The 23,364-nt window shown below is 35.0% G+C and overlaps 1 protein-coding gene across 4 annotated transcripts; it reads left to right on the plus strand.

Annotated features, from left to right (window-relative positions):
* Positions 1-3,257: 3,257 nt before the first annotated feature.
* On the plus strand, positions 3,258-21,533 carry LOC113098240 (collagen alpha-1(XXIII) chain-like). Of its 4 annotated transcripts, none has more exons than XM_026263246.1 (9): positions 3,258-3,302; positions 4,620-4,627; positions 5,351-5,377; positions 12,623-12,649; positions 13,286-13,312; positions 15,261-15,287; positions 16,008-16,034; positions 20,131-20,178; positions 21,159-21,533. In XM_026263246.1, exons 1-9 carry the CDS (start codon positions 3,281-3,283, stop codon positions 21,339-21,341), a joined length of 396 nt encoding a protein of 131 aa, XP_026119031.1. In that variant the 5' UTR covers positions 3,258-3,280; the 3' UTR covers positions 21,342-21,533. The 4 variants fall into 4 exon arrangements, with proteins under 4 accessions (XP_026119031.1, XP_026119030.1, XP_026119034.1 ...); XM_026263245.1 differs by lacking the exon at positions 20,131-20,178 and adding an exon at positions 20,384-20,455 and having other exon boundaries at positions 21,159-21,508; XM_026263249.1 differs by lacking the exon at positions 20,131-20,178 and having other exon boundaries at positions 21,159-21,519.
* Positions 21,534-23,364: the final 1,831 nt, after the last annotated feature.

Raw genomic sequence — 23,364 nt, forward strand, 5'->3', positions numbered from 1 at the left:
GTAAGCAAGAGAGCTCATAAGATGAAGCCACGGCTCACTATTTTCACTATGTGACAATGATTTGTGTTACTATGCACAAACTCTGGGACGTCATTGCAATAGGGGAAGTTGAGCTGAAAGCCGTATATGATATAGAACAGACCACTTTAGAGAAAGAGAGAGCAATAGAAGAGAATGTAGAAGATAAAGATTGAAAGTGCATCTTAAAGGACAGACAGGTTTGTAGAATAATAAAAAAAAAATTATATACAGTTTTATAAAGTTTGAGTTCAGTTTCTAATTTAAGCATCAATAAGGTCCTGGTGTTTGCATTGGATAATTACTTCAACAAGTTCATCAGTTTGTAAAAACAAACTAAATTGTGTACACTTACGTATTTACAACTGAAGTCAACAGTGCACTTTGTCCTGGAGAGATTTCCAAGCAGTAATGTGAAGCTCATTTTCGTTAAAACCATTAGGTGAAGTTTGTAATTTCAGCGGCAGTAAATGGAATTGTATGACTTCTTGAATCAAACAGGTTTTGTTGCCATGTTGGTTAACGATATTAGTTATTGCACTATGCAATATTGTTCAAAAGTTTGAGGTTGATAATAATTTTGTAACATTTTGGAAAAAATCTGACTGTATTTGTGTTTTGACACACTCTGATTTAAAATTCACTATGGATAGAAAAATTGCAGGAAACACCTGGTTAGTACACAGTTTGCTGAATTGATTTTAATTGCATTAGGAGTATAAACCTAATTTTAGCTTGTTTTTACAAACTGACCGAAATGTAGAATGTATTTTCTGTGTTAATCAACTATATGTCAAAGATAGAGTTTAAAGGAATAGTTCACCCAAAAGTTACAGTTTGCTGAAAATGTACACACCTTCAGGTCATTCAAGTGTGGGTGAGTTTGTTTCTTCATCAGAACAGATCTGAAGAAATGTAGTATTACAGTACAGCACTTGCTCACCAGTGGATCCTCTGCAGTGAATGGGTGCCGTCAGAGTGAGAGTCCAAACAGCTGATTAAAACATCACAGTAATCCACACAACTCCAGTCCATCATGTAACATATTGTGAAGTGAAAAGTCACATGTTTGGCATACACTGGAGAAAGCTAATTTATGGAAAGAGGACTTGAATTTAAACTGGAAGCAATGGTTTTAAGTTACATATGTCTTAATAATTGAATGTTTTGTAACAAACTCACAGCTTTTCACTCCACAAGAGTTGATTGATGGACTGGAGTTGTGGGTATTACTTGTGCATTGTGATGCTTTTATTAGCTGTTTCTCATTCTGACAGCATCCATTCATTGCAAAGGATTCATAATGTAAAATTTTTCCAAATCTGTTCAAAACAATTTTTAGACTACTGTTCCTTTAAGTTGAATTGTACCTTGAACATTCCAATAACGATGCCGGATGCTCTAGATTTAGTAATGCGAACCGCACCGGGGAAGTGAAACCCTGAGACCCTTTCTTGACAATCTTTCTAATAGGGGTTTAACCTGCAGGGGTTGATTTACGTAGAACAATAATAATGCCAACAAGAAAAGTGTGTCTGCGACCTGAGCTTGTTAGCATCCCCTTCTCCTGCCTCGCTCAGGTATGGTTTCTATTTCACAGTACCTTAAGAAGAGAGGAGGGAAAGAGGTTGATGGAAATGATTTAGTGCCCAGGGGACAGAGAGAAGGTGGGGTTAATCGGTTAACCAGAGGAACAAAGAGGAGGGGGCCTGGCTACCGTCTGGGAGGAATCCCCTTCGTCGCTTTGTTCTGACTTTCATATACACGAACAGGAAGTAATGCAAGGTGCACAGATATGCACACTTCATCTGCATTTGTCTGTGAACAATGGATTTTCACCTAATCCAGACTGTTTCCATCATTTCATCTGAAATTTTCCTGGTTTCTGCATCACACATTGCAGTGCTGTTTTTGCACCTTTCTACTGCCTTGGTCAAGTTACTGCGTAAATTTGGATCATATGGGACTTCTGTTAGTGTGAATCTCATAAAAACTGTTACAGCATAAAGAAAATAGTTATATTTTTAGAAAATAACTGTATTATTTATTTTTTAAAGGGGTCATGAACGGCCTCTGTTTTTATTTTGTACTGTTCTCTGAGGTTCACTTATAATGTTATCAAGATTTTTGCATCAAAAAACATAAAAGTAATAAGCTATTTACTGTCCTGTTTTGACCCCTCTCATCAGGCATGGCAGATTGTTCACCCAGAAGTAAACGCCCACTGAAACGACTGGCTACGAGTTGTGTGTGTTAGAGCTTACATTCAAACACAGTGTACACTGCTGTGATATAGGTCAAAAATGCATAAATAACTCGATACATATCATACAATCTATAAGAAGAGACGAAGAAATAGTGACTATGAAAACAGTTACTCGCACTTGTGTTGTGACATTTGGATCCAATATAGTGAGCAGAGCGTAGTCTTTTAGTTTCAATCTTCTTGAAAAATACTGCGTTGAATTGTGCATTGTTTGTAACCACGTTAAACTACGTCTAGCGTTAGGATTAGAAAAAGGCAAAGTAAATGCTTCTCAGTTCATGACCACTTTAATGAAAATTAAGCAAATTTAAACTCCCTTCTTCTATTGTCAGTACGTTGTTTGCAGACAACAATCTCATTCCCATTACTGTAAACCAAAAAAATATATATTATTTAAACTGTGGAGTACAATTCTACTTCATAGCATTTGTTGTACTCAATTTAATTAATGCAGTTTTTATCATTTATATAAAAAATATTTTTGTCTCGGTAAGATGATTTTCATTACTATGTTACATTTAATGAGAATCAGGCTTTTTTTAACATTACAGCAGGAGACTTTAACAGGGGGTCTACCAATTGTCATTGATCTGGAAATAATAAAATAGACATAAAAACCAAAATACAAGATCATTTTAACCAAAACTAAATTTCGCTATTGCTGCATTATTCTAATGAGATTTTTTTATTGTTTTGAAAATAGTATCAAATTAAAATCTACTAAAATGTACAATAAATGTTTTGATTTGATTGTGCTGTCTAATGTAACCCAGACATTTCTTTGTGGAACTGACGTACATTTGAAAGTTCATAACAACTTCAGCTCTGCATTCACTCAGGATTCTAGGGAAAATCATTTTAGTGAATCCGTATGTTCAGAAATCTCATTAATGACTCATAAATGGAAGTCAAATGCAAAAACTGTTTTATGTAAAATATTTATGAAGTCTTTTCACTTCTTTTTTGACTTCAGGTCCTCCTGGGAAACGTGGACGGATGGGCAGAAGAGGCGACCCTGGTGAGTGTGATCTCTCAATTAATGTTCCTCATGCTTGATGGCTAGCACTTTTCTATAAACATTGTTACTAGAGTCCCTAATTCATAATCATTAGATGTGACTGAGAGGAAGTCCTCAATGGCTGTGGTTTTGAGTCACCTAGACCCTCAGATGATTCAGAGGTATTAAACTCGAGACTGATACAAATAAATCTGCTGATGTATTTCTAAGTGAGCTGTGTTGTAGACACACATGTGGCTCTCAAGGGCACAGACTGAGAGAGGTTTTAATGAATAGAATGATTCAGTATCGCATCACTTGCAGAGGAAGCCATCAGTAAAGCTTGGGAATCTTAAGTAGGTGTCCAGATGATGTCTCAACATTACGCCATAGGATTATCTTTGGATAATGTTTACAGTTTGTAAAGCAGATCCTATATTCACCTTCTGACCATATCCGTTTAAATCTGGGTTTGCGGCGTTCCCACACAATGGCAATTCTTTACATCTGTTTTTCAAACTTGTTCCAGCCCCGCTGCCCTGGGAGAGGAACTTCAAACGTTGGCAGAGCACTTTATTTACAGAGAGATAGTGGGTCGTTTTGTCACTAAGTCTGCTAGATGTGGTTCTGTTTAGCTGCGTCTGCTTGTTGTCGTTTGGGCCGTAAAGCGACGGGACGAGTCGAGTGTGGAGGTGGATGGAGGAAGAGGTTCTTAGTTGCACAACAGTCTGTTTGTTTCTCTAGGATGAAGGAGAAAATATGGTTGGAAAGCTGGAAGATATTTAGCAGTCTAATTAGCGCAAACATTAGGCTGGTCTTATACATCCATGATAGTTCAATCATTAAAAGCGCTCGTTTCATTAGAACCCTCGTCAATTAAAAGATTAGTCTTTTTGCTAAACAATACTGATGTGCTCAATTAAACCGTGAAACACACTCTCGTTATTTTTCTCTTTCAACATCCTACTCCTAAATGCTTTCCAAATGGTGAAGCCGTGTCGTTCACAATGCTCAGAGCTTGACTGTGCTGAGTGAATGTTATCTTTTAAACTCTTAAAGAGTCTGCCAGCGTCTAGACGTGTGTAAATACACCAATACGCCAACAACTTTCTGCCTCATAAAACCTCAACACATCTTTAAAACTCCTTTGTCTCCTCTGAGGGTCATAACAACTACCTGATGAACATTTCAGAAAACCGAAGAACATTAAAAAAAAAAAGGTTTAGAGGTTACCTTTTTGTAAAAGAGTGGAAGTGTGATTTTGTGTTATCAACTGAAACTTAAAAGACATTTGAATTGTTTTAAAGGTCTGTTTTTTGTTGTTCTTTTATTTTTCAGGACCCCCAGTAAGTACCCTGTCCTCACACTTCAAAATAATGACATTAGGCAGATATGGGCTCTGTATTGTGGTAAGGCTGACAAAACGTTTGAAGGGTGAGTCATAAAACCTGAGAAATGGCCTTCAAGTTCTGGAATCTTTCATGCATTCTGAATATTTGCTCCAAGTTTGTCTGACTTATTCTTACATTTCTAGAACCTTCAAATCAAAAATTTGCTTTCTAGAATTAGCATTCTTCTGATATTCCAGAATAAAGCTTAAAGAATAAAGTTCTGGATATTCGCTTCAGAGCAGCTGGATGCTTTAGAAGATCTGGTGCTTCTGATGTTAAAGTTCTAGAATATTCAAAACCAGCATTAAAGTTCTGGTATCCAACAAAAGGTGTAACACAGTGTAAGAACAGGTTGCAGACTGTCTGTCACCTGCTTTAGATTTAGGTTAAACCACGCCGTCAACACTTGTGCAATTGGCTTCTAATCCATAGATTTCATTGATCTGTTTAATGCTTGCAGATGTCATATTATGTGACAGCTTTCGACATTTTAACAGTTAATTCACGTTTAGTTTCTAGTCTTCTGTAGAGCAGAGGTCCACCAGTTTATTTACTTTGAGGGACTATTGCAATGTAAAGAAACCCTAAAACACTTGAAGTTTATTACCTTGAGATTTATCTTTTTGAATCTACTGTAGGTCTATATTTATTTATTATATCTAATTTTTCTTTGCACAGGGCAAACCTGGGCGAGACGGTTACCCGGTAAATGTCCTTTAAATTATCTAGTTTCTTTCTTGGGTTTTAATCTCCATCTTTTTCTAATTGCTTCTATCACTTCCTTTTGATTTATTGTTGATCTCAGTGTTTTCTTTCCTGTCTTACTAAATACCTGTGCGGCTCCCCAGTAACAGATTCATTAATTAATACAATATACATTGTACAAAATCATTCATGGAAAATTTTGTGAAGTTTTCTGAAACAATTTAGTTGGACGTTCTTCTGGTTTTAAACAATTAAATAGCTTTTAATAAAAGTTAAATGTTTTAGATGGTTTGCATAACATTCAAAAGTATAGTTTAAGATAGTTTAAGATAGTTTCATATAATGTTTGCAAAATGATGAAATTGAATGTTCCCTCAAAAAGTGTTTTCTAACATTCACATAACAATTAAAAATGCTTTGGACGTTCAGCGAACATTCCAAAATAACAATTTCGAAACTTAACGGAAACAATAGCACACCATTTTGTTAGCTGGGTCATACAATATATCTTTTTTTTAAAGGAAAATGAATTACACAGCTTATGCAGTGAAAGGTCTGTTAGGAATAGTGTCTAAAGCCTGGAATAAAACGCTTCAAACTGTTCTCCTGCTCTCTTCATCATCGACACCTTCATCTCTGATGAAGAATGAACCCTTTCGCTGGTATTTCTGCAACATGGCCGATAATGATGCTGAGTTTCCTGGAAAGAGTGAAAGCGCTCCTGGGCTCAATTACACTGGTAATGGTGTTTCTCTGTTGAAAACGCTGTAGATTCATCCCTTTGGCTAAACGTGGGTGCGGGACAGCAGGCCAGAGACACTTAGGACTCTTAGTTTATAATTTCCTGGTTTCTTGAACCTTGAAATGGAAAGTACTGGGAAGGCAGTCAGGCGTTTAGAAATGAATCGAGCTTAGAAACAACATTTGAACTGTGACATACGGGCAGAGCTACTCTGATCTGTTCAAGTACAGCACATCTGATGATTGTTTTCTGAAAACTGGGCTTTGACTAGAGTATTTTGTTTGTGTTCAAATAAAAAGATATTTGCTTGGTAAACTGTAAGTCATAATTGAATCACTTATGAAACAACCCCAAGTCAAACAATCAATAGTCAGTTTATATATTTTTAAGTATCTCTGTTTATGTAGATACAAACATGAGATCAATTCTTGGGGTCCAGATTTCCATCTGAATTGGATCATTGTTTTGATTGTGTGATCTAGTGGAGAAGTGGTCTGGGGGCCTCTAGTGGCTCTCAGTGGAACAGCAGAATGATAAGCAGCAGGCTGATCTGGAACACGTCAAGGTGAACCTGGGGTCAGATTGTGGTTAGTCGCAAATCGAATGAGGCTTTGTACCTTGTTTTGTCTAGATCTTAATTGTGGACCCCTTGGTTTGGCACCAAATATCAAGAGATGTTTAGTTAACAGGCCTTACTCACCTCGCGGCGTGAACTGTGAGTTCATTAAGTGTATATTTGTCTAGGAGCTCTGAGTAAGCCTTACTGTGCTCTTTAGCCAATTATACTGCAGCTTTATTTATTACATTACCACTTCCTGTCTCTGTACCCATTATCTCTGGTATCGTTGCAGTAAATCAGAGTGATGTTTGTGCTGATATGCTGTGGCGTATCTGCTGTGAGATCAGCCTCTAGATAACGGTCTGTGCCAGGCTGGGTCAGTCATGCCCAGCAAATTAGTATCAGAGGTACACTCATGGTTTTCCCAGATTTGTGTGTTTGCCGGGAAAAGTCTGTGGCTAATTATAGACAGGTGTGTGTGTGTGTGTGTGTGTACATGCTACACACACTGTCACACACTGAAACAAAGAAAGGTCTGGGTCATATTTCACCCTAAAGATTTTGTTTGGTTTATTATATGTGTATATGTATACATGCAAAACTAAATTATACAGGGAAAAATCAAATTCTAATTACTGTGATAAAGTAATAAAAATATATCTCAGACACAATTAAATCAGTTAATAAATTGACTTTTTTTATTTTATTTTTATTGAAATGCAATATCTGCATAATGAAATATATTCACTCCTAGTAAAATAGTATAATAAAGTAATGAAAATCATGTTGTAAAAATACATATTTACATTATATTTTATTTATATATTTATGGGAATAATAAGATAAATAGATGAAGATATAGATATATTTAAATATATATACTGTGTGTATATATATATATATATATATATATATATATATATATATATATATATATATATATATATATATATATATTATATATATATATATATATATATATATATGTGTGTGTGTGTGTGTGTGTGTGTGTGTGTGTGTGTGTGTGTGTGTGTTATATGTGTGTAATGTAAGCTGGGAATTTCTTTACCAAAGGTTATAATTATTATTATTATCATCATTATTTATTACAATAATAGGAATGCAACATTCACAAACAAATTAAATGTAACATTACATTTAACTTAGAGTAAAGGATTTAGACATTAAAAAATGAAAAACCTTGGGGTGTGCTGGCATTTGTTTGGAATACAGCTGAAGCTCATTGGGCTCAATAGTAGAATAGCTCACTATATGTGAGTGGATCGGATTTCCTAAACTGGAGCATGTCCATTAGCATCTGCCAAGCCTCTGTAGCATCTGGTACAGAGCGACAGGTGCGTGTGTGAACTCGCCCCAAATCCACATCCTTTTACGGTTTACAACGCAATCTCAAAATGCTTTCGGGCCAGCAACTGTGAAACATACGCTAGTGATTTCTCTCCATTCACCAGCAATAGCCATCTTTTAAACAACCCCCTTTACTCCCTCACAACGTGATGGTTCTTATCCTGTAAACTGGTTTGACAGACAGTTTGTGTTAACTTACGTCATATAGTGGGGATTATTAATGACTAAAAGCAGATGATTTCAAGTAAATATCATTTACACTGTTACACAAGCCCAGAGGAGTTTAGCTGATGAGCAACAGGAGCTAAACAGGAAGTGTACGCATATACATTTGATGGAATCCAGGTAGATCCAGGTTAAATCTGTTCTGTAAGTGCGCTGGGTTAATGTTACTCACATATGTGGACACAACGTGTGTGTAGAAGCTTCGACATTGTTCTTATAAGCTCAGGTGGTGCCCACATGTTGCCGGTGCTCATTTGAGGCTGTGATTTGATTAGCAGTATCGTAAACAGACTGTATTACATGCAGACGCTGCTGAGAACGGCTCTCACGAGACTGTCGTTCAGGTTCTTTTATAAATGATCCCTTTGGATTTGTGCATATGATGGATGGGTGACTCTTTTTTCCGAACGTGTCGTGGCCAGGATTACTAAACTGCACAAAATGTCCTGGTTTAGGCTTTGATTTCCTGTTGTTTTCATACTTGCTGAAGGTAGTGATTGAAAAGTAGTCTGACCAATATATATAATCGACCAGTCGTGAAAGCAATCAAATACATATAAAGTATGAGGACTGTAAAAAGCACATCAATAACATAACAAAGCCAAAACGTTGACATTTTAGGCAATTTACAGAACAACAATGTACTACAAATGTTTTTGAAAAGGTCAACAACTAAAAAAGGTGTGTTATGTCATCCCACTGATAAAGACGACAGTTGTATGTGTGCACACAGAACTTTTATTTTCTTCAGAAAATGTACAAATCTATTTTATCTAAAAATGTCTAGTATACCAATTCTTGTTACCGAACATTGGGGCCAAAATATGTCATGAATATTGGCATGGTAGTGTTTCTTTTTTGAAATCCAGGAACATCTTTCTTGGCGGTCCGGCGGGAGAGAAATGAATGTCACATATCTCAAAGTATTTCCATGTACTTGAAGTATAAAGAGTCGAATAAATGATATTCCCTTCAGAGAAGAAAGTAGAACAGAGAGACGTGGAGACTTCATAGACATTGGATCCAGATGAGGGCTCGTCTCTCCTTGCAGAGCCACACGGGGATGAGATTGTGCTTCTTGGGTTTCTTTCATGCAGAAAAATGAAACCTGAACAACAACACTGTATGCATCTCTATTCGCTGTCCACTTCATTTCCCCAAATGATTGACCTAATCACGTTTTTCTCAGTCAAAAAAATAGATGAATTCATAATCCATTTAATATCTAATTTTATGCGATTTGTGTAATCCTTGAATATATCAGGATTCATTAAAATGATAAAATGTATAAAAATATATATAAAAATGAAACATGCACATAGATAAATCATTCACGATAAGATCAGTTACATGCGCTTACAAAATAGACAAGGGTGAATTGTGATTTCATGCTGTCTTCAGTATTTTTGTCTTGTTTATTTAAAATTTAGGTTTCTGAGGTTTATGCTTCATTTTATTGCTGCAATTTGCAAGTGGGACACGAAAAATCTTAAATTAAAATTTCATTTGATATATGTTCTCTAAAAAACAATTCTTAGTGTCTTGTGCAATATTCTTCAAGTAAATCATGTTTAGATATTTTTACTGGAAATGTTGCAGTGCATTTAAAGGCTTAAAACGAGAGGTTGGCAACAAAGATGGGTCATTTCTACACCGTCCAACCCAAACACAATCTCTTAATTAGGTGAAGGCAGTCAAAACCTGTGAAAGATTCTTTTAATTAAAACATTTAAGTCTTAATTTGACTCCAAGGGCCTATTGATACAATCCCTCCAGATTTCCCGCGAAGCACCATTGAGCCCACCACGAAGTCCAATTTTTGCAGGAATGCTTTTGTAGGCCTGAACTCAAAGCGTTTCGATTACCCTGTGATGAATTTATGATTTATGGCAAAGTTGAAAAACTTTAATGCTGGCAAAGGGCAACAGACTAAAAAGTCATTATTTCATTTTCTTGAGGCTTTACTGGTAATTCGAATCCTCTTTCTCACTCCTTTGCACTTTGTGGTTAAATATATGTGGTAAATCTGTGCTACTTTGGAATGCTTTCCTGCTGTTCCTCCTCGGAATTCAGCAGTGCACACAACAAAATAAGATAGCCAGGATTCATCTTCATTTAATTGTTTTAGTAGAGGTTTTTTCTTGGAGGTTTTGTACTTTGGCCAATCAGTATGTTGCAGGAGAGGAATGAAAAGCCAGTTTGGGAATAACGAATGGATTTGATTTTTTCACGGTCACTACCTTCACTCTTCAGGGGGTCATAAATTGAGTTGTCTTAGTTCATGTGTGGCATCCATATGGACCTTCAGGTTCAAGACAAATAACAAAATTTGAAGGATACATTCTTGGATCATAATGTGAGTGATGCTTGTCTGTGAAAAAAGTAAACAGTGGCTTGTTTTTTGGTCACGTTTCTGGGATTTTTGAGGATGAAAACCTTTAATCCCCAATAATTTGGATGGATAACTCAATTACAAATGCAAGTCTTCGGCCCTGAGGGTCAACAGATTGAGACCCAGCAACAGTGACCAGTGAGAAGACCGACCTCCTCCTCACAATGATGAACTTAAAGGGTCTCAGACCCTGAGTACTATGCTCATAAATCAGAGTTAAATGTCTTCGCTGATTCATTCATTTCTCTTGCAGGAAGTCCGCTGGCATTGACCTGTGCACATGGTGTCTGCTCAGCATGAGGAGGCTCTGCAGAGAGCAAGCCATGTAAACGCTCCCAGATGTATGATTAGAGCTTGTAGCACGTCCTCAAAACAAACGTCCTGTCCTTAACATACCTCTGGGAACGCTTAAGAACAGGGATTGTTTATTGTCCACAATGGACTCGTACATCTTTTGTCTGTTTATTCAAAGGCAGAAGCTTTAGTGTTCGTTATTTTAGCCCAGGATGTTCCCTTACTTTTGGGTCCAGGTACTTCATTAAAGTTTGAAGGGCCTGTCACAATAGACCCTGTGTTCACTTCGTACGCACGCAAACACATGGGCACCAATTTTTCATTTGGTGAACTCTGACCTGCAAATTCATATTGTGTTCTCAAAGAATGACATAGAGGAAGTACAATACAGTTTCTGATCAAAGCAAGTTTAAAATACAAACTTTGACATTTTTTGTAGGCTTTACTTTAAAGGAATTTCACTCACAATTTTCATATTTACACAGAACATTTACACTTTTTATGAGGATTGTTTTTTTTTTTTTTTTTTTAATGCATTCATTTAGACAAGTCTGGGTGACCAACACACAGGTTGTAACGGATGCTTATGTACCTCTCTCTGTTTCCAAATTTTTTTTATTTTTTTATTGTTTTGGGATAACATGTTTCCTCTTTTCTACCTGAACACACACAAACAAATAGCTGGAAATAAACTGATGGTGCATTTTTGATGTGGTATTGTTACAAGGGTCCAACTAACTTTTGGGACAACCACAAAAAAGGGCCTGAAATTGTAGCGATATATGTTTTAAAGTTCAAAGGTCTCTGGCATTTTGATGACCTCCCACACTTCATTCAAAAGTATGTGATTTATCTGGCACTGCTACTTTTAGAACAAGTCTCGGTGCTTCATGACACTTTTAAATCAGGATTTTCACCTTTGACATCACGCGTTCTGAACAAAAATAAATCCTGTAAGGTCACCTTTTGCATGACTGCATAGATGAGTGTCCATACTGGATTGCTCCCGTTACAGTCCTACAGTCTCACAAAGTTTTCTATAAAATAAAAGTAATAAAAGCTATTTTATACTGCCAATGTGGCACATCTGCACAGCCTTTAATTACCTGGTCTGACTAAAACTGATTTTAAAACATGATCAATTTGTGTTGAATTATATTTGTTAAATATTGAAATGAGTTATCAATTAGGTTGTTTTATTTCTAGCCATATGTATAATGCAACAAAACACATGAAGAAGCCCAGGCTAGACATGCCCAACTATTTTTCTAGACATTGACTATTCTTTTGAATCTTTTGAAAGGATTAAAGTCTGTTTTTATGAAAACTGTTGGTGCGTGAATCATACTTGATTAATATGACAATACTAATCTTGAATTTAGCATTTGTGCTCACTGGTGGTATTGGTTTCAATAACAAGATTTAGGTTATAAGTAAAATTAAACTGGACTATAGTACTATTCCTAAGAACAGAAGAAAGACAACATGGCCCAACATGATCATTTTCATTTCTTTCTGTTTTTCTCTTCTCTTCTGATCTTCATCTTTTGATTTACCCCTCACACGTCCTTTCAGAGTCTATCTGCACTTTCCCTGTTTCTGACTGGCTGTCTGGTGGACTCCTGGAGTTTAATCATCTGTTTTTTCTCTTTTTCCACTGTTCAGGGTCCACTCGGTCTGGATGGCAAACCTGTGAGTATTCCTAAGCTTTAAAGATATGTGTGTGTGTGTGTGTGTGTGTGTGTGTGTGTGTGTGTGTGGAAAACAGGTTCTGGATTCTCACATTACTGGACATTTAATTACTTAATCTGGCTTTCCAAGATAGTATGTGATTGACATTTGGCTTTCAAATGGTTTAAGTCACTTTGGAAGAAGTCGATGCTTCTTTCATTTGATTACATAAGCTTATTTTGACCATTTTTTTATTGCTTATAAACACTAACCATTACACTCTCAGAAAAAAAATGGTACAAAACTGTCAGTGATGATGTTTCCTTTCAAAAGTTGTTATTATGTACATTTTAGGTACTAATATGTACCATTTAGTGATAAATAAAGTAAAAAGATGTGCCTTTTAGCTTTTGTACCTTATACCACCCCATTGACAAAGTATGCAAATCTATTGCAAATATAAAATATAGCAAATTTAAATGATACCTCTGCTGTTTGACTTTTATAAGCAATCAGAGTTATGATTTTTGAATGGTTGAAAAAGAAGAAAAAGAAAGAGGGACCTGAATCATGATTAGAAACCACAATATCATAGAGACTTGGCGTTGCTAAGCTCTTTTTGAATCTAAATATAATAATTGTTTTGTTTATTTGCAGGGTATTCCTGGACCTAAAGGAAGCCAGGTAAATACAATTTCAAATCTCTACTGTGCCATGAAGGTTATCATCTTATATTATAAATAAATAAGTGCTGCTTATTAACTGCTTCATTCAGTGGTTTATGGAAGTTACAAACCCGTACACACATTTGCAAGTCGTTCATTCATACTGTGTGCATAAGGAATTATGGTTTAAAGGGGGGAATAAACTCTATTTAAATTTTCAAGCCATTTATCACCTCAGATTGGGTGTCCTACACCACAAAGTGTCTTTTACCTTGTATGTCTATCCGCAAATGAGATGGACGTAATGGATTACACACCAAAAGGAGAGAATTCATCATTGTTAGCTTGAGCTGCAGGCGGTCGTCTATGAACCCTGTCGCGCTCTTTAGCGCTGCCAAAGGAAAGCCCATTTGTCCAATGTAACGTAAACCACTTCTTCTGGAAAGCAGACCACCTCAAAATGCCATTCATCTGTGGCTTCCTGTGAAAGACAGTTGTTTTGTTTTGACTCGCATGAAAGAAAGTCAGACGTGGTCATACTCTGTAGGTCTCATTCAAGCTGAAAATTGTGTTTCTACAATGTGACTTCAGTGTTAACGGTAATTACAGCAATTTAACATTTTAAATTTTATTCCACCCAAACAAACACAAATTAATTAGATAAAGCTATTTATTTATTTGAGGTTTTTGAGAAAATAAGTAAGACCAGTAAGATTTTGAATGATTTTTAAAAAAAAAGTTTTCTTATGCTCATCAAGACTGTTTGATCTATTTGATCAAAAATACAGAAAAAAAGTGTAACTTTGTCAAATATTATTGCAATTTAAAATAACCATGATCTATTCCCTTTTATTCCAAAATGTAATTTATCCTGTGAATTTTTTATTATCTTTGCTCCAGTCTTCAGTGTCACGTAATCCTTCAGAAATCTAATATATCTAATATTTTTATATTTAATATAACAGATGTGCTGCTTAATATTTTTGGGACCTGTGATATTTTTTCAGGATTCTTTGATAAATAAAAAAGTTAAAAAGAACAGCGTTTATTCAAAATAGAAATGTTGTGTTACAATATACACTACTATTCAAACATTTGGGGTCAGTCAATTTTTTCTTTCTTTCTTCTTTTTTTTTTTAAAGAAATTAATAGAGCAAGGATGTGTTTAATTGATAAAAGACTAAAAAATATTTATATTTTGAATAAAGTATGTTAAAAAAGTATCACAGGTTCCGAAAAATATTAAGCAGCACAACAAAACAACACTGACAATAAATCAGCATATTATAATGATTTCTGAAGGATCATGTGACACTGAAGACTGTGCTGCATCACAGAAATACATAGTATATTAAAATAGGAAACCAATATAACCAATATTTTTTTTTTGCATCACCTTCCCTAGCATTGGCTCTATTTTTATTATATATATATTTTTTCCAAAGCAATGTGTTTTACACATGTAGATCAGTTTTGAAGCCTTGTCAGTGCAGACCATTGTCTGATATGGGTCACAGTAAGAAGGTCATGTGAACAAGCTCATAAAAATGAAAGATTTGAGCAGAAAATGTGAATTTGGCACATGTCTTGTGGTGTGGATGTTGCCATTGACTCTCTTCCCTGTCATTTCCACTCACATTCACTCAAACCATCTTCTTAGTTTCAGTCAGTTGTACGTTCATCGTATTCCCAGACTTTTGATCATGTTATTTGCAAATGACTTTTAAGATCAAAGATTACAGCTATATCTACTGCAGATGTGAGGAGCTGCCTGTACTTTTATTTGGGGAAATAGATGACTTTGAAAAAGAGGACATTGAGACACTAAAGACTCTTAGTGAATGACTTATGGTTCACATGGTATTTTTTTTAACTATGCTAAGCTATTTTCCTATAGACTTTTGTCATATCAATTTTTCATGTTGGACAGTCTGTCTAATCATTACACCCAACTCTTTTATTTCCAGGGGCTGCCAGGACCAAAAGGAGATAAGGTATACCATTTTTTTTTTGGTCAATATTGTACAGCACACATGCACAAACAGGATGTTTCGTTCTGCTTCCGATCTCAGTTTCTCATCAAGCAGATGTTTTCTGATTTCTAAAACAACGCACAAATTTCATTTGCATTGGCTTTTCTCTTCAAACACATGTTTTGGACGGGATGTAAACCGTGTCAGGCATCGAATTTGAGAAACGAGAAACCTGTGTTAAATGAAGACCTTCTTGAAGTCTTTTTTTTTCTGATTGCAGTGAAAAATAATATATGCACAACAAAACTAAAACATGGAGCATCAGGATGCTTTTTCTCCCAGATCAGTGTTCCTCATTTATAGTGATGAGTAAACCGTTATGCACATTCTCTGCCCTTATTTTATTTGTATGTTTCTTGTTATGGTACTTTAAATAGATAGTAAATAGTAAACCAGGTCAAATTATGACTGAGGCTGATTAAATGAACTCATTTTGTTAGTGGGTCAGAAAGCTGTTACATGTAAATCAAAAGCAGTGTTTGTCAGTGAGATTTCATCTTATTTCCAATACTTTTTTCACCTTTGGTGTGGACGGACAAATTGCAGCAACATAAATAATCACATAGACACCTTAGCAATCAGTCAAAAACCATGCAAATCCTCTTCTTTAGAATATCAAAACATCTAGTATTTAAGTTCACATGTGTTGCTAATTGAATTTCTTGTCTGTTTGTGTTGTAGGGTGATCAAGGAGATACTGGGCCAAGGGTCAGTACATACATATTTCTGTCACTTATAAATGTATAGACATTATTCATATTTTCCCTTACCATCAGAGGAACAGAATGTCACATTTGCCTCAGAGTAATGAGGGCGATACCTGACATTTGTGAAGATAGATGGTACATCATAAATCAGAAATGAAGGGCTGAACTGTGTGTGTTTCATTTAATAGATTCAATATTCTCTCTTGCTCATATTGTCTTGATCTTTCTTTATTATTTTTCGAACACACATTTAAAAACATGGCAAGACACTGATGTCCAGATAAACGAGATGGGCAACTAAAGTAGACATGAGAAGAAAAAAAAATTAATCAAATTTTTTTTATTAAGTTGGGTAATTTCTTTAGAGTGACAATGCCCACATGTGCCAGTAGCCCCGCCCCAATCATTATAAGTTAATATTTGGCTATTTTGAAATGATCAGCAATAAACGGTGAAGTATTTATTTAGCCTAATGTGAAATTTGCCATCATCTGTGTCAATGGATAATTTAAATGTTTACTTTTCAAATAATTTTGAATACACTGTAAAATAAGTATTTATTTAAATTAAGCAATTTGATGTACCCCTATTATACATTTCTGTTTATTTCTATTTATTATTTTGCAATATAATTGTTGCAATTCAGTATAAAAATGTAAACTTGTGTATATATATATATATATATATATATATGTACAGTATATATATACAGTATATATATATATATATATATATATATATATATATATATATATATATATATATATATATAAACACGGCAGTTCTGATTTGAATCTATTCTGATTCACTAAAGTGTATGCTGTGTGTGAATCTGTGTATATGTAAGAGATCGCATGTTTCTGAGCATAAAAACAATGAAAAATGTCTCGAGGCCATAACTAAATCTTAACAAACCTCCCTGTGGGGAAGCACTAAAAAAGGAAAAATACAGAGTAAATAATGTCTTTATTCTCTTCTAAAAATGCCACAAGTTTTATTTTAGGATTGAGGTTAGTCTGCAGTAAATATAATTAGCGTAATTTAGATAGCGTTAGAACAATAGAAGTCTATGGGAAGCTTAGTTAGTTGAGCGTGTGTGTATTGCTGAGTAAAGCAGCAGTGTGGGAAACCTCAAGGATCCCTCGGGTCACCACATCCCTGCTAACTCAACCCTCATGCTCACGCTGGCATCAACATTCTGTCACTCCCACTTTCTCTCTGTTTCTTCTTCATTTCTCTTTCTTATTTGCAAGGCTCTAACTTTCTTTCTTAGATTTCCTGCAACATGATTTAAAATGACAGTGAAAAGCTTTAAAATAATCCTTTCGCTTTTTCATTTTTGTCACTTTCCATTCTCCCAGTCTTTTTAAGGAGAGAAAAAAGAGACGTCCATCCTCACCTGGAGGGCACAGACTTATATAAAATCTCTTGCGGCAGACATGTGACATTTCTCTGTGCATCTCAAGCTGCTCTCTGTTACTGCTGTCAGCACAATCCAGTCCTCAGACTGTGGTTTACAGAGACAAGCAAACATAAATACATTGACCAGACCAGTGTGATTTAAGACGACAAAAATAAAGCCATGGTTTTTGTTCAGTGTTATTTCAGGGTGGCAAAACCAACAATTTTACGTTATTTGCTCATTTTGTATTTGAATCACAGTTGTATTCAGACAGTCCAAAGACATTGCCCTTTTGATGTGTTCAGGGCAAGTCAAAATTGCGAGCATTGTTTTTAATTTTCATGACATAGCATAGAGTTTGAATAACCGATCCAGTCATATCCAATGAGAAGAAATGGGAGTTCATTCATAATCTTTTAATTATTATATTATATTATATTATTATATTATATTATATTATATTATATTATATTATATTATATTATATTATATTATATTATATTATATTATTATTACGGCTGTGAATCGATTACAATTTTTTATCGAATTACCTTTTTTCAAGATAAATTTAGATGCTTTTTCCAAAGAAGACACTTAGAAACTCCAAAAGGACATCAAAGAACTAAATGATATAAGGGGCCCGTATAATCACATATGAAATAAAAAAATCTGAATTTCATAGGATGTGTACAGTGCAAAAGCAAAGAGCTTTTTTTTACATTTTAGAGAAATCAAGTGGTGATACCGATCAGGACAACATGGAGATGACAGAAAAAAATCTAAACCAAATGTCTACTGACTGCATATATCTACTATAGTACACGGATCCATTCAGTATTAAAAAAAAGAAAAAAGTGTTAGTGACGTACATACAGCCAAGTATGGTGACCCATACTCACATTCCCAAAGTGAAAACCTTGATTACAGTCTTCATCCATCAAAACATTACTAGCAAGACTGGTTATCCAGTTGAGAAAAAGTAGTTTGCGTCTCATCTGGCTATACAGTGGTGAGATGTTGACAATTTGTTAAGTCTGTTCTTTACACAGCGCGTGTGACGTGTGAGGGCTTGCACACTTCAGAGACAATCACAGAATATGACAGAGCTCGTGTTTAAAACCGAAAGACACTGGAATGAATAATTCACTGAAAACGCAATTCTCTGTTTTCTCTGCAGTCTCTGAATTAATGTTGTTTTGGAAGGATGGTTTGAATGCATTTGCTTACTTGATCAATAGACTGAAAACTTTCCCGGAGTTTAGCAGCTTAAAATTATCTGATTGCAAGCGGAGAAGCAAAATTGGGTTAAAGGGTTAGAATAGAAATTGTGCTTCAGTAATTTTGCGTTGTGTTAAATTATTTGAACACTTCATGGATTATAAAATTAATTGCAGTCATTAACGTGTTACCAATGACAGCCCTAATTTTATAAAAAAAAAAAAAAAAAATATATATATATATATATATATATATATATATATATATATATATAGAAATATATATAGAAATATATATATATATATATATATAGGCTACACAATCATGGGGAAGACTGCTGATCTGACAGTTGTTCAGAAGACAATCAATGACACCCTTCACAAGGAGGGTAAGCCACAAACATACATTTGCAAAGAAGATGGCTGTTCACAGAGTGCTGTATGCAAGCATGTTAACAGAAAGTTGAGTGGAACGAAAAAGTGTGGAAGATAAAGACGCAAAACCAACCGAGAGAACCGCAGCCTTATTAGGATTTTCTCAAGTAAAATCAGTTCAAGAATTTGAGTGAACTTCACAAGTAATGAACTGAGGCTGAGTTCAAGGCATCAAGAGCCACCACACACAGACGTGTCAAGAATTTGGCTACAGTTGTCGTATTCCTCTTGTTGAGCCATTCCTGAAACGTCAGAGGCGTCTTACCTGGGCTAAGGAGAAGAAGAACTGGGCTGTTTTTTTGTTTTTATTGGTCTTAAGAAGTATTCTAATTTGTTGAGATAGTGAATCGGTTGTTTTTTGTTAAATTTGAGCATAATACACAAGTTTCACAATTTGAGTTGAATTACTGAAATAAATGAACTTTTCCACGGCATTCTAATTCACTGAGATGCACCTGTTTAATAAGTCTCTTGACTGTATTTATTTAATCAAAAATACACAATCATTCTTCTATTTTAATAGATTTTAAAATTTAATTTATTCCCGTGGTGTCAAAGCTGAATTTTCAACTGCTCAAAAACATTTCTGATTATTAGTGTTGGAAATAGTATTATTTTTTTTTCTTAATGAGGAAACCATGATACAATTTTTTTGTTGAATTGAAAGTTTCAAAGAACAGCATTTATTTGAAATTAAAATCTATTGTAACATTATAAATTAATGTCGCTTTTGATAATTGAATGTATCTTTCGTGAATATGTTTTTTTTTTTTTACTGACCCCAAACTTTGAAAGGTAGTGTGAAAATGTTTTGTTTCTTTTATTTCAGAACAGTCAAATATAATTGGTCTGACTGTTATATACAGGTCTGTCATTAGAAGGGTAGGGTATATGTTGAACTAAAAGTAAATCAACCGAGATCCTGCAAGGTGCTCAGCTGGGTTTGATATTTTCATTCCAGTGGCAGCGAAATGCCCTGTCAGTGCTTTTTGATGACTGCTCTTTGTATCTCTGCTCCTCTGTTCATCCTGTTCCTCTCGCAGGGTCATGGCACTCATGCAGGGCTGCATAGTAATCAGATTCTCATTAAGGTTTGTCTCTTCTCTGCTGCCATTGCCTTCATCTCCAAGCCGCTCCATGTCCGGGACGGCCGTCTCCCTTCATGGCCCCTGAGATCTTGCTCTGTTCCCTCACTATCCCTCAGTCTGAGGTTTTCAGTGCTCTTATTGTTTCTCCTTTGTCTTTCCCTTCCATCTGTTTTTCCTGTCTCCTTGTATTGACGACTCACATGCACAGATGGTCTTTCCTCGTTACGATCACAGCTATATCTCGGCCGATCAGCCCAGCTTCCAGAGGCGTATGCTGAAGGTAGCATGTGTGCAAGGCATGTGCAGACACTCCCCTTACTACATCTTCATCTTCCTCGTTTTTAACCCATGTCCTTTTGCGTGATTGCTTGTATTATTGTTTGTGTGTCTAAGTATTTACCATCAAATAACCTCATGTGTGAAGGATCAGAGCATTGCATGCAAGTTTGCTGTTTTAGTGAATGAGGCTGATGCAGGGTGGATCTCACGAAAAAATATCTGGGTCATATTTTACCACATAATGAAAAACAACAACAAAACAATAGACTTTATATTTTGGATAAGGAAATGTATCTAAAATAATGTCACTTTGCAAAGATTTGTTCTTGGCCATGATTAATCATTATTATTTGCATCCAAAATAAATGTTTTTGTGTATATAATATATGTGTGTACTGTGTATATTTATTATGTTTATATAAATACACACATGCATGTATTTAAGAAAAAACTTTTGATTGTATATAATATATATATATATATATATATATATATATATATATATATATATATATATATATATATATATATATATATATATATATAAATGTAAATACATGTTAATATATAACATTATTTACAAAAGATAATGAAACAAAAAAAAAAACTTAAAGAGTATGTTATTTTTGCTTTTCTTGTGTTTATGTTTTGCTGTGACTTACTTGAGGAATTTATTCTATATCACATGTCTATGTTTCCATCAGGGTGATCAAGGACAAGCTGGGCCACCTGGACCTCCAGGCCCTCCTGGAGCACCCGGTGCAAGAGGGCCCCCAGGAAACACAGGGAAGGACGGTCCCCGCGGCCCACCGGGAGAACCAGTAAGACGCTCCGCTCATTTTACCTGCTTCTGTGATGCCTTAAAAAATACACGTTTCCTTTTTTAAAAGGGTCATCTCTTGAATATTGTTCAGGCTAAAACAGGATTATTTGAATCTTTTCTAAATGCTCAAATATAACAACTCAAATCAAATCACGAACAGACTATACCTATACCAGGTCCAGTCAAGGCAAATACATTTTGCATAACCTCTGAAAGATATTGACAGATCTTATTCTCTTAATTTACTTTAAAGTTAGTTTCATAAATTATGTGTGCATTTTCATAAATGATAAGTGCATTCACAGTGGCCTGAAAAAAGAGGATTATTTAAACTGAAAAAAAAGGTGCAGAAACATGGTGTAGAAAAAAATTATTTATAATTATTACAGAGAAACACAGAGCAACATTGTAACAAATTGAAGTAGAGGAGTGAAATAGTACATTCTTGTAAAATGTCATCCAATAATCCATTTCATTCAACCCCTTATTTTTTTTTTTACAGTGGATTTGGATGCTTAAGCCATACTTAAATTGAACTAAACTTAACTGAAATAAAACTACACAACAAGACTAAAAAAGTGACCAACAAAACAAAAAGTTAATTAATTAAACAAAATAGAATCTCAAAAGCAGAATGGAAACTCTTCTAAATGTCCATTATTACTTAACAATAAACACTAAAAAGTCTTATTCTTTACTGAAGACATACAAAATTACACTTAATTGTATCATTTATTCTGGGAGTGCAGTCCCATGCAAAGCACACAGGGAACTACAAATCTGTTGCCCAATTTGTTACTGTTTGTCAACAAAACCCACTAATGATTCATGCAGTCTCAACAAAAAATCATTATGTTTGCTTAAACATAATCACATAATGAAAATAGCTGTGACAAATGTTCAAGAATTGTGCTTGCTCAGCTCATTGTAACAAGAGTTATTTTAAAATGTTATTTAAAAGCATACACGGAGTAAGCGAATGGTGTGGGGCACCAACTAACACCACAAACTTAGATTTATATATATATATATATATATATATTTTTTTTTTACCTAGGGGGGCCTAATTGTACAATTGGATTTATCATTGAAGCTGTTTTTATACTATAGCAGCCTGTGGTTTACAACAGGTTGTACATTAGAGGTTAAAGGCATTAGCGTTGCTCCGCTCTGGCCTCTGTCATCTGACGGTTGTGTTTTGTTGAGAGAGAGAGGTTAGAGGGGAAAGGGGCAAATTCAGTTCATCATCCCCCCGGCGGGGCGTTTGAAAACCACAGTCTATGCCAGTGCACTGCTGTTCACCTAAAGCTAAACCAAATATAGACTTTAAGGCTAAAGACTCATCTGGTTTGGGTAAGACACAGCCACAGTGTGTTCTTGACAAGCTCTGATGTTTCTGAACGTCCCAAAAGGAGATATGGCACAAATCCAGGATCAGGAACAGTCCTACCACCATTTCTCGCTTTAGGTTGCTTCAAATTAAGTTCATACTTTTTAGTTTCTTATCATGAATGCAGTTTAATTTGGAATAAAAACGAACTAGAAATGGTTTTATTTCTCTCAAACTGGGCTGGTTCTCAGTGGTACTGTATACTGGTCTGTCCATTTATTTTGCAATACCATGCAGAAATTATTTCTGCATAGCGGCAACTTATGTGAGCCGGTATATCCTCTCTTCTGTAGAAGTCTGTAATGCTGCTCTTATTAGATTTTTAGTTCCACAAGCCAAGGTTTTGACTATCAGCAGTAAATCTGCAGCATATTATAGCTTACTCTGACCAACAACTGTTCATTCATATATGAAGAAGCCGTCTGACTGACATTTTAAATTACCAAACTCACTTTGCTTGATTTTATATGACATTTGGGGGTTTGGCAAACATCTGGGAAATCTCATTTACTCAGGATTATCTGCATCAAACTATAGTTCAAATATATTTATGTGTGTGTGTGTGTGTGTGTATGTATGTATGTATGTATATGTATATATATATATATATATATATATATATATATATATATATATATATATATATATATTGTGAAATTATTGCTTTTTACATCAAGGATGTAATAATTTGATTAAA

The sequence above is a fragment of the Carassius auratus genome, unplaced genomic scaffold (assembly GCF_003368295.1).
Source record: "Carassius auratus strain Wakin unplaced genomic scaffold, ASM336829v1 scaf_tig00216447, whole genome shotgun sequence".
Taxonomy (NCBI): domain Eukaryota; kingdom Metazoa; phylum Chordata; class Actinopteri; order Cypriniformes; family Cyprinidae; genus Carassius; species Carassius auratus.

Bases quoted from the DNA above. Each gene is read 5' to 3' on its own strand.
- LOC113098240 (XM_026263245.1), top strand. From the start codon at position 3,281: ATGGGCAGAAGAGGCGACCCTG. The intron at 5,378-12,622 runs GTAAATGTCCTT...TCCACTGTTCAG, and splicing joins CTGGGCGAGACGGTTACCCG to GGTCCACTCGGTCTGGATGG. The intron at 13,313-15,260 runs GTAAATACAATT...TTTTATTTCCAG, and splicing joins CTGGACCTAAAGGAAGCCAG to GGGCTGCCAGGACCAAAAGG.